General features: G+C 32.9%; 1 protein-coding gene across 1 annotated transcript in view; it reads left to right on the top strand.

Annotated features, from left to right (window-relative positions):
* The window catches only part of LOC142340472 (uncharacterized), a 29354-nt gene that overhangs the window by 1257 nt on the left and 15517 nt on the right, over positions 1-12580 (top strand). The window contains exon 2 of the mRNA XM_075391046.1: positions 1370-1528. Coding sequence (XP_075247161.1) covers positions 1370-1528 — 159 coding nt within the window. The remainder of the gene's footprint in view (positions 1-1369; positions 1529-12580) is intronic.

The raw sequence follows: 12580 nt of genomic DNA, 5'->3' as shown, positions 1-12580 counted from the left end.
GGTGTTCATCTACTTTTTACTCATTAAATTAAGTTTCAACCTGCTAACTGATTTAATCAACTGATTCAAAATTATGATGATCAAATAATTAACTAATACTAAAAAAGCTGAAAATGTTAGTAAACAAATCTAACTACGATCTAAGCAAGTTTTTCACAGATATTGTATAAAAAATCCGTCAGCGTCCAATTTTGTTGGCATGGAATGTGAGGCACTAAATGATCACGAATTGCTTAATATAGTACTGAAAAAATGCAAGTCTGAATTTTTCTAGACAATTTTTTGTTTAAATGGTTGTTTGATTTTTTGATTAGAGGGAAACTGTTAATCTTTTGCTCTTGTGTGTTCATAGATGCGCTCTATTTCAGCACTACAGACAAAAAAACTGATCCAAAATCAGAGAAATAATTCCACCAAATTGTTCAACTCTGCAATTTTATTTTGGAATACAGGCAAGATTATAATCATTTGTTTTTCCTAATTTTTTGCAAATATTTTCTCATCTGAATTATATTCGGTATTTGTTATGTAACTTTTGTTTAATCACACCTTTATGTTTGATAAAGGTGAATGGTGTGGTCAGCTTGAAAAATAATTAGAATAAAACTTAAGAAACTAATTTTTAAAGAAAAAATTCTGCCCAACAGCCATAAATAAACATTGTTATTCCGTCGGTAGCGTTCTTTTGTTTGGATTTTAAATGAATGTATTTTTTTAACCTTACCCTGATGTTTTTATCTACCTATTAATTATTCTCGCATATCTTTCTAGGTAAAATGCAACTCAGTTTGTCTAGTTCAGGTTTTTTCTGATGTTATTTTGACTTTCTTTTTAAATATTTCCAAATAATGGATAGAGAGTTTTGGTCGTCATTAATGTTTGCTGTTTTTAATTGACTTTGTTGTCTGCGATGTCATCGAGATATCATTGACCGTTTTATGAGGCATTATTATGAGGCATTAAATTGTTTAGTGGTTTAATTTTAATGCAATTTTTTAAATGGATACGTTTTTTTTATTTTCGAACAATATTTGAGTTTTTGACAGGTTTCTATCTCATCCTCATTTGGTAGACAATTGCACTGAAACAGTGGTTGAGCGGGATCAGAACATTGTGTGCAAATGCACATAACCGAGCCTCCTCGTAGATATTTTTGCCTCATTCAAGACAATCAGTCAAAAATTTGCCCAAAAAAAACATTTTTGACCAATATTTTTGAGGACTTTACCCATTTTGACTCACGTTTTTTCTTGTAATTGACCGTCTTCGATACGCACTTTTTGTAATTGGCCTATTTTGGTTATTTTTTGCAAATCCATCTAACTAATATACGATAAAAATTCCAATCAGTAACACATTTTGTTTTAAGTATCCGGTGTGGTACAAGGAGAAAGCGACTCGCTCTTTCGGCTACCTGATCTCTCTGCCACTGTTGGCAATTCAACTGTTGATTGGAATGCCTCGCCTCATGGTCACAAAGGACGACACTCCACGCAGCTGTAAAAGCAACAGCAACCTAGTCGAACAGGTTAATTAGCCGACAAACATAAACAACCCAAACTTAAATTCGGGCTGAAACAAGAACAAGAAGAAAGTGATTACAAAAATAATTAAACAGAAACGAAAAGATTTTCCTCGTGTCGCTTTTGCTTTTCTTAGCATAAACTAAAACAATTTGCGCACCTTGCTTGGTTAAATTAAGTATGTACCCGTACATAACCTCCAGAGAGAATCAGTACTGAATCAGAACAAATTCTGAGAAATTTAGGTTTTAAATACTGAATCAGAGATAATTCAGAACGAATCAGAGGGGGACATGGTGAAATATACCCATTTAACACATCATCTTTGGACTTTTTAACGCGCTGTTATCTTAATTTATCGCGACGCTAGGTTTGTGAACCATTATAATGCGTCGAGAAGACATATTTTAACCGTAAGACCTACGCCCATTTTTGTTTTGGAAAGTACAATTCGTTGACGATGACACAATTTACTTTGAGGCCACGAAGGCGCTCATTACACTTTTTTAGTTTGAGACCAAAGAAACTATCTAATGGAAGTTTGTGTGAAAAAGTTATGCCAAAATTTATTGCTTTAAAATTTTCCATCTGATCATCTTTGACTCAAACATCATCATCATGATCTTTTTGTAAAAGTGATTTCTTGGTATAAAAATCCATAAACCGTATCTTTAGATTAGAGACAAAAATAACACTAAAACAGGTTTGGGACCCAAAAATGTTTGCAGTTCGATTGTTTGGTTATTGAGGGTTATTTATTTTGCAAAACAGCTGTGGATCAAAATGCACAGGCAACATAAGGCACCACTTATAAGTGCCCCAGAATCAGGAAGCTACTTTGATCGGTTGCAAAATGAATTGGGCAGAAATCATTGAGAAAACATTCAAAAACTTTCTTATTAAACTAAATACCGGGATTGTGGAGATAAAAATAACAAACGCACCGTGAGCCGTTTTTAGTTTATATCCGCAATATATTGCTAATGTAACTAGGGCTCTTATCTCAAAAAACCTGTTAAATGTGAAATTCCAGTCAAGGAACTTTTTCGTTTCTGACAATCCAAAATCTTTCGAACCTCATGAAATTAATCACTTGTAGAGACTTATTTTGATCACAGCCGTACAATGTGTTTCAACAGAATGGAAGGAAACTTGAGGTTCCTAGCTGCAGCTAGTAACCTCAAATTTCCTTGCATTCTGTTTAAACGCATTGTGCGTTTGTGATCAAAATAAATCTCTACAAGTGATTAATTGATAAGATTTTACGATTTTAAAGCGTTGTTTTGGCATCAAACAAAACCCTCTGACAAACATCTGAAAATTAATACCTGGCACTGGCAATGATTAACATAATCTGTTTTGCCCCCTAGATTATGTGCAACATAAAACAACGAAGTGATAAACTTGATGCTACAAATGTGCCTCTTGATGCAAATGTTTTTCATGATGCTACCATTGTATCTCATTTCTATCGTTATAATTGCATCTATAAAAAATTGACGTGAAAAACGTTTTTTAGTGATGCTACAAATTTAGTACAAATTTATGTTGATATGCAAATGGATTTCAGCTTCTCCAGTTTTTGTTGTTCCCTAAGACTATTTTCCGACGTGTGATGTTACATAATTAGATTAGAATTTTTAAAAATGGCAGGTGTCTGACTGGTCGTTCTACTTCTTGTACTATCCATGCTCTCCAAAAAAATATTTTAGACAAATGTTTAGAACCTGCGGCCAAAAGAATTCATAACAGCAAACAACGTGTCTTAACATCCGAATACATTGTTTCATTTTTCTTGACCTCCTTGTAAAATTGTGCTGTGTGTAAAATTGTGTAAATTGTAAATTGTGTAAAGTTGTGATATCAACATGAAGCCAAAACTTACTATATGCACATGTGAAACAAAATTTAGTATTTGATTAATTGATTCCAGAGTAAATTATCTAATTCAATATGCCTGAAACTTAGCAGGAAACCATATTTTGTTGAAACAACTCAATCAAGTCTTTGCTTACTACTGCATATATGTTTTTAGTCACACATTGTTGCTTAGAAATCATCCAGAACACCTTCGGCAAATAGATAAGCAAAACTATTTTTGTTTATGGAAAGATTGCATCTTAGACAACTAATTGTTTTTTGTATTTTTATTTTACGTTATAATTTATTCTTAACTGTACATTGTCTTTTTGCCAATTACATTTTATTCATGTGTGTATTAGAGGAAATCAAAAACTTTTTTAATAAAGGAAAGTTTTTGTACCTAAAGTATCCATGGTCGATCCTTGCACTTCAATAACTGCGGGATTTTTTGTTATGTAGACATGGAAACGTGCATCATCGAAAAAAGGATATATCTGATCCCATTCCCTGACCTTTTTGTGTTTATCCTTAATTATATTGATTGCTTGATTTTAATGTTGTACGAGTAAATGACCAAAGAATTAATTTTTTTCTTTTCGTTTTTTTGTACAGAAATTAGCGTCAGATTTTAGCCAAACTTTATATAGCCAATGCGTTTTACCCAAAATTAACCACTTCTATAAGGTTAATCCTTAGGGTGTTGACGATGCTTCATTTTGTTGGATATTGTGCGTCATCTTTTTTATATTAGGCGGATATGGTAATTCTCGTGCATTTTTCTCCTTACTAGCGCCTTTCGTGCCAAGGTCTGAAAGAACGATACATGCTGGAATTAGCTAAAAGAATCTTGGTCAAATATCTCGGGTTTATTGTTTCTAGTTTTAAATCCGGATCATTTTTTCATAACACAAGTTTCAGATTTTTGATAACAGTAGTAAGAGAATCTGCCATATGCTTGTAGGGGGGGGGGGGGGGGGGGGGGGGTTCGGACCCCCCCCTCCTACAAGACTTTTTACCACCGAAAAACTGATTTTCTCTTTGTGAAATAAAGTTTTTTGGATAAGTTTCGCCAGCCTGTGAGAAGTTCTTGGGTTAAGAAGTCTGGCGAAACTCATCCAAAAAACTTTATTTCACAAATAGAAAATCAGTTTTTCGGTGGTAAAAAGTCTTGTAGGGGGTGGGGTCCGAACCCCCAACCCAACAAGCAAATGGCAGATTTCTTCTGTAGCAATGTTCGCTGTATATAGAATTAGGTGTTACCTAGGTTTTGGACTCTCATTAAATGTTTTTGGTGAAAACTTAAAAAATCCATTATAAGACACCGGAAGCCAAAAAATTTCTAAAATTTCAAAATTTTTTTCGAAAATTTTTCAGTTTTCAAAGGCCTAAAATGGTCTGAAATGGATTTTGCGCTAAAGGGAGCACTCGAAAGTGATTTTTTGTTGACTTCACTTTTTTCACCTAGGCAGTATAGGGGTTGAAACATAAAAAATTTCAAATTTTTGAGAAAAATTTTTCGAAGTTTTTCAAAGTCCTAAAATGGTGTGATAGGGATTTTGCGCTATGAAAGAGCGCTCAAAAGTGATTTTTTGTTGACTTCATTTTTTTTCACCAATGCAGTATAGGGGTCGAATCAAAAATTCAAAAAAATTTTCAAAAATTTTTTCCGAAAATTTTTCGAAAGTCTTCAAAAGTCTCCAAAAGTCTTCAAAAGTGATTTTTAGTTGAGTTCACTTTTCTTCACCTAGGCAGCATGGGCGTTCAACGCATAAAAAAATGTTGAATTTTTTAGAAAAAAATTCCACAATTTTTTAAAGTCCTAAAATGGTTTGATATGGATTTTGCGCTACGAAAGAGCACTCAGAAGTGATCTTTTGTGGACTTCATTTTGTTCAACCAAGTAGGACCTGAACAACTCAGTTTCTGAAATAGTCTTAAATAAGTCAAAGAGCAGTCAGAATCAGTTTTTGTTGACAATACTTTTGCAAATGTGCAGGATGATGTGGAAAGCTTGTCTTTTTTTATATACATGTTTAACTATGTATGTTTCTATCAAAACAAGTACGTATGTTTGCATGCATGTGTTCATAATTGTACTTTTTATGTATGAACAAACAATTGAAAGAAAGGAAAGAATGAAAATTTTATGTATAAAATCATGCGTATTCATGTATATAATAATGAAAGTGTATATGAAAGTGTATATTTGTTTATCAGTATACATAACTGTGCTTAAGTTATGTAATATGTTTGTATGAGTATAAGCTGAAATGTATGTTTTTGTGTAGAAATTGTAAAAGTGTGTATTTGTCAAGACGTTCTTGGTTTTATGTGTGTATGTTTTTCTATATGTATACAAAGGAATGTATGTATACATGTCTGAATGTGTTTATGTTTTTATGTATTTATATGCTTGCAGGTCTCGCGAGAGAGAGAGAGAGAGAGAGAGAGTGAGAGAGAGAGGGAGATAAGTCCCTGGAGGGCAATTTGTTGTCAAGAAGAATGTTGTTATTTGTCTCCACGATCCAACAATATTATATCTTGCAAACAGATTTTGACCTTCAGCGTTGATAAACTCTGTCCTTTATACATTGGCAAGCAAAATGTCACAACCAAAGACGACAACAATTTTTGATGTTCTGAGCATGCTTTTTTGAAAATTGAGTTTTCTTCACCTATCTAGCTACCATTTTAAAAACTATCAAGATTTTTTACAGAAAAAAATTGATGCTCTTTGTCTTTTAATCCTTGGCAAGAAAATGATAAAGTGTTGCAACACAGAAGACATAAACAACTTTTTGATGTTCTGAGCATGCTTTTTTGACAGCAGATTTCTCTACACTTATTCAGCTACCCGTCTAGGAATCAGCAAGATTATTTACAGGAAAAAGTATTTGAGATGAATTGTTGAGAGATAAACAATAAATTGAGCTAAGTGAAAAGAACAAACTCTGTAAAAAACCGAAAATGTTGGTGGGAAAACTATGATATGCAAGAGGAGCTGAATTTTTTAGTTAAATAAAGTAGAATGCTAGGAATTTATCAAGAGCTGGAATCAGACAAAAAGTATAATGATGTACAAGAAGAGTAGTTTGCACTGGAACTGTAAAAAGCGCTAAAATTTTCAAAAATTAACTAGTCACTTTATCAATTAAGCAAGAACAAACACACACTATTGACCTGTGGGTGGTTTCTAGGAACAGCTTCAGAAATGTATGGGTCTTGTTTGCGCACTGGTAATAGCAATAATGGATATTGCGTGCCGGGACTGAAATATTAAACAATAGCGAAACGCATCTTCAATAAATGATTCCGATAAATTCAACTATTGAACACTGCAAGTAAGGTACCAGAGCACCTCAAGCAACCAGAAATCAAAAACGTTCATTATAGTGTCTTCTTGTATCAAATTTACTGCGCTCAGTAACCCTGTGTTAATATTTTGGATTATTTTTTGTTCTGTCCACTTTTTAAAATGAGATTACCGTACCGATATTTCATAGAGCATCGGAAAGAGGTAAATTCAAAGGAATCTAAAATTAAAAAGGAGCAGAGTCTTTATAACATATAATTGGGCTAAGCAGTCTGGCAAACATATTGGAACTTAACACAACACTACTGCTACCTACTACTGCTACTGCCTACTACTACTACCTACAACTACTATCTACAATTAGTACCTACTACTACTGCTACCTAATAGTACTACCTACAACTACAACTAGATACTATTACTAACTACTACAACTACTTATTGGTTCTAAGTTACACTAACACCTACTACTACTTCCTTTTAATACCTTCAATTTTTACCTATTGTTTACTAACTATCTTCAAGAATGTGTTTCTATTTTTCTAAAAAATGAAAACAATTTTTATCTCTAGCGATTCGTTAAGCATAAACAACAGAAGCTTTTATCTATCCTGACTGACACAGACCGATAGAATATACCCCGCCAATATTTTCAACAAATCATTAAGTGTTTGAAGTTTTTTCAAAGATATAAAAAAAACTTTGTCGTATACATTAACTCAGACATTTTCAATTCAATGTTAATTTGTTAATTAACAATTAAAAAAATCCATGGTATGATATATCAGGTTGACATTTAACTAATTAAATCAATGTAGGGTTTTACTGTTTCGCGAACCAGTCTGATTTTTAGAGCTTCAAATAAGTTTTATTGCTATGTTCTTTTTTTGAAGTGCAAATTTTGTATACTTTTTTCACTTATGAGGGATCAGTCACAAACTTAAATGTTTTGTTCAAGTGCTGTTTTTTGTTCATTCAATGTATGATATCTGATTCCATTTTGCAATTAATTGACAGATATGAAACGCAAACCTTTTCAAAATTTCGAATATGAAGAATCGTATAGCGTAAATATTGACTGGTTCACAATGGCGTTGCACTATGTCTATTTATAATATCAACTTCATAGAAACAAGCTTCCTTCAAAATTGCCTAGTGTGTACCTTAATAGAAACAAACATTTTACAACGTACCTACATTATGCAAAAAACTTAGGTTTTACTCTATATAGTTGTTTTCGTATGTTTATTCAGAGTCACCTGTTGTTTCAGTTGTCAGGTAATACACAACTTTTTCTGAATCTTTACATTTCAAAATTTGTAAAGACTGAAAACTGCTGGGATAGCTTGCCAGAAAGACATGTGTTAGTTGAGTTTCATATTAACCTCAGCTTCGGCTCAGGATGTGTTCACAGCTAAGACTGTAATTGTGAACTTTTTATTCATTAAAAGTTTAGCGCTACATGATTTTGCAATTTTTATTATATTAACTTCTTCCTAATTTTACTGAATTTCCTTTGGTCATTGTCTATCTGATGAAAAATAAAATTAAATCAACCTCATGAAACGTTTCTCAACAAAATTAAGTGAAACAGTCTTGTTGGATTTGAGAGCTGAAACAAAAACCTTAAATTTAGGTGTTTAGGTGAACGCATTTTGTTTATTTTGAACGTCTGCTTACACTCAATGGGCACCAAATGGTTCCAGAGAAGTACGTTTCGTGGAATATGAAACAAAATTTTTCTTTATTAGTGTTCAAAACTCAACAACCGGAGACGGTATGGCTTTGGATAAGCAAGTATAATATAATTGTGAAACCTGGCCAATCACTTTACCTAAAAGTTGAACCATTGAGTTCGAATTCGAGTTTGTGATTTGAAAATAGTATTCAACGATAATTGACTTTTTAAAAACAAAAAGACTTGTTTTTTAGTATTCAAAACTCAATCGGAGGCGGTATGGAACAAAACAATCGGAGGCGGTATGGATTTCGATAAGCAAGTAAAATAAAATGGTGATGCTTGGTCAATCGTTCTACATACAAATGGAATTTTTGAGTTTGTGTCTGAATTTGTGGTCTGAAAACACTATTCAAGGATAATTGACTTTGAAAAAAAGACCTCTTTTAGTACAAAAACACAATAATCGGCGACCGTGTAACTTTGAATTACCAAATAAAATGAAATGTGAAAACTTGGCCTATCGCTCTAATTAAAAGTCAAAGTCTGAGTTTGAGTTTGAGTTTGTGATCTAATAATAGTATTCAAGGGATAATTACGTCACAATAGTTGAGTTGTGTTATAAAGTTGCGAAAGCAAAACAATTGAAACACGTTCTCACAATCTATTTAAGATACAGCTATATATGTGTCAAAAAAGCGAAGGAGACCTTCTGGTTTTACTAAGTTTTTCGGTATAGTTTACTATTTTATATAGACTAAATTTACATGGTCTATTTTGTAATCTTTACTGCACGAGTTCTACAAGCGTTTCTGAATACTATAATTTTGCATTTTTTTAGAAAAGAACAGAAATAACGCATGATTTTCAAAAATAGGCAGCGTTGACATATTTTACCAGTAATTTTTGAAAAGAGCGGTCAGTGCAACTTCTTAAACGATTAATTTTCTATGAAGAATGTTCGGCTAATGAAATTTAAATATAGCAAAATAACTAATATGGAGATACTTTTAAGTCATGACCACATTAGGTAACAGTTAACACAACCAACTGTGATTTTTTGCTACCATAAAAACCGCCAACACAGACAGTAGAAATCAGATTAGGCGCTTTGATGCCATCGTCAAACTGACAAGTACATTTCTACTTTCCTTTTTGGTCATTTTGGAAAAAGTTCCAGTGTTAAAACCCTGCTATCCATAGTACATTAAGTTCAAAGTTTAAAGTATTCAAAGTTTTTGGAAATTAGTGTTTTACTTTTCTATGTGTTAATAAGTAATCTTGGCTTTTTGTACCTCGTTTTGTTGGTATCTTACCGAAAGGGTTTCAATGTTTTCAAACGTTTGTTTGTTATGGATCCTATGAAGAGTCGATTTCAGTTCTTTCAACTGAGTCACAGACAAAAAAAACAGCAAAAAAAATCCTGATAATAGAGGCAATTATGCTTATTTTTGATTTCCTGGGTTTTTTAATGCAGTATTTTAATTTTCTCTGAGCTTAAACAATGTGAGAAATATGTAAAAATGTCTCTTAGAAAAAATTCCAGACGGAATTTTACTACTATGTGGTATATAGTTCCAGATGGAATTTTACTACTATGTGGTATATAGTTCCAGATGGAATTTTACTACTATCTATAACGATAAATGGTAGAATCATTATGTACAAAAAAAAGTTTTTTTTCACGAGTAATCATATAGCAAAACCTAAACCTTCAATAAAGCTTTATTGATCTGCAATTTACGCTATGAATCAGCGGTCTCAGAGGTAGTATGAAAACATTTTTTTTGTGGCGCTCGAAAACAGAAAACCCTAGCGGAACTGCAAAATTAACAAAGGTAAGGAAAGAAACGTTTTCCACGTTAAATTTGGTTTTTATTTGAAAGACTTGTAAATTTGAAAGACTGTAAAACAATGCCTAGCTGACATAAAAAAGATTTAGACTATGCAAAACAAAGTTTTATAATACTTCCCTGTCAAACAAATGTTTATGTACAAGCTGAATTTTCATTACTACTTTAACGAATTTGTATTTTTAGAAACTCAAGGGTTTGCCTGCAGGAAACTCATAAGAGAAAGGTCAAGTATTCATTTCTTGCACCTATTGTAAATTTCGTTCTGCTTCGTTAAATGCTTACTATTCTTGAAACCATAGCCTAATGGATTAATGAAGTTTTGCGTTCGCGTTAATGAATACATAGGTTGTTAAATTTTATGAATTACTTAAACATACTGAAATACTTCATATTGACACATAGCTTTAAAAGCTACTGAGTGAATTCTGTGAAAACCAAATGTTCCATGACAAACACAAGTTGTTGCACATGTATACAGAAAACACTAGCGTATATTTGCGTCTATGGTTCAGAATGAGCCTTTGAGCAAAACATCTTTGTTATCTACTGACAGAAAACGTGAGCATAGAGGTTTCTTATCGTTCTTCAAAATAAAGCACGTCAATATTAAGCAAAATCAATACTATTGTACAAATAACTTGATATTAAACCTACGACTTAGAACCAGTTACTATATAACCTAGAAGCAATTGTAACCTTAAAAGACAAACAATAAGGTCAATAGGTGAATTTAAATGAATTTCAACTGTCCTGTTTATTCAATTGCTTTAATTAAGTTAACGTTATACTGGAGCTCACTGTGGGTCGAAATGTATTCCGTAATAAACATTTGCAAGCCTATGTACTCACTCTTTTTTTATCTCAACGTTTGCTGCAACACAGTAGAATACATGTATATACGCCTTCTTGATCACAGACAAAAGAATACTTAAGCAAACTGATAAAAGTGCCTTTAGCCGAAAATATTATGCAAGAATTTTGCAGAGCAGACTGAACTTCTCACAATATAAGTTTTTTTCTTCATGAATAATCAAGTGCTCAAGTTGAATTTTTGTTTCGACCGGTGACTTGTAAGAGAGCTGAATTGAAAAGAGCCAATTTAAACGAGAGCCGACATTTTATTTTAAATTATAAGTTTGATAATTTAAGATAAATTTTGTGGCCAATTAAATTGGCTTCTCAAATGAGACTACTAAAATTTCCCCCAATCATAACCGAGTATTTGAGAACAGAGAATTTAGTATCTCCTAGTATAGACACTGAAAGCGAATTAAAATATTATTATCTTGAAACCATCGCGGACCATGGCCATGCCTCAGCGGCTCTTGGGACTTGATAAGAAACTATCATAACCGAACATGAGACCAATTAACCCACTCAGGTACTTTTGTTAGTAATCAACTAACAATTTAGGGTAATTAACGGCAAATTTTTGATTTCGGCTCTACTTAAATCAAAACAAGTTGCGGCGTTTTCTAATGTCAGCTCTTTATAACGTCGACTCTCTTGCGCGTATCCGTTTCAACATTTTCAGAACAATAATTTACTGTTTGAGGTTCCTCTGGGGAACAAATTTCTGACTTTCTACTCCTTTGAACAGGCCGAACACCGTTTCCTGTTTCTCTGACGTGGATAATGTTGAATCAACAAACTGTATTTTAAAGGAGTGTTTTTGCAACTACTAAATTTTGGATAATGAGCATACACAATGAAGTTTAATAATGCACAGCATTTAAAATTAACAGGTTATAAATGGAAACAATTGAATACTGAAAACCAACGTCTATTTCATAAGCTTTAATCAAAAAGAATTTTTCAGTTCTAGTTGTTATTGTCACATGAACCCCTCACATTTTCATCAAATCTCATTCTTTTTGGAAAATTTCCACTGTGAAGTACACATCATCCTCGAATTACAAGATGGCTCCTCTTTTGTAGAGCATTGTTAGACAATGGCTCAGTGCTAAATTTCTGGAAGTTTTCTTCCATTATTGAGTTTTCTTCGAGAAGGCTAGGGAATCGTTCTAAGATGGAAGATATCACAGTCTTTCTCTTATCATCGGATGTGGATGATGTAGTATGATCAATTTTATCGTGAATAGTGGTTAGTTTGGTTTCATTTCTACATGATTCGAACTTTTTCCACAGATTTTCCAAATCTTCTAAAGCAGCGAAGTATTCTTCATGGCTCCTGAGGAGGGGGATACTTTCGAAATCGTAACTGCGCAAAATGCTCTTGATGTCCATGGGAAGTGATCCTATGTCAGAAGTCAAAGGATTGGGTATATGCTGAGAAGTTACTTCAGTTTCCGAGGGGATTGAGTTGTTGATAAAGTCTTCTTCTTCG

This window comes from Convolutriloba macropyga, chromosome 5, assembly GCF_964194025.1.
Source record: "Convolutriloba macropyga chromosome 5, txConMacr16.3, whole genome shotgun sequence".
Lineage (NCBI taxonomy): Eukaryota > Metazoa > Xenacoelomorpha > Acoela > Convolutidae > Convolutriloba > Convolutriloba macropyga.
Note: the sequence above shows the minus strand (reverse complement) of the source record. Positions and strands in the feature narration are given on the sequence as shown.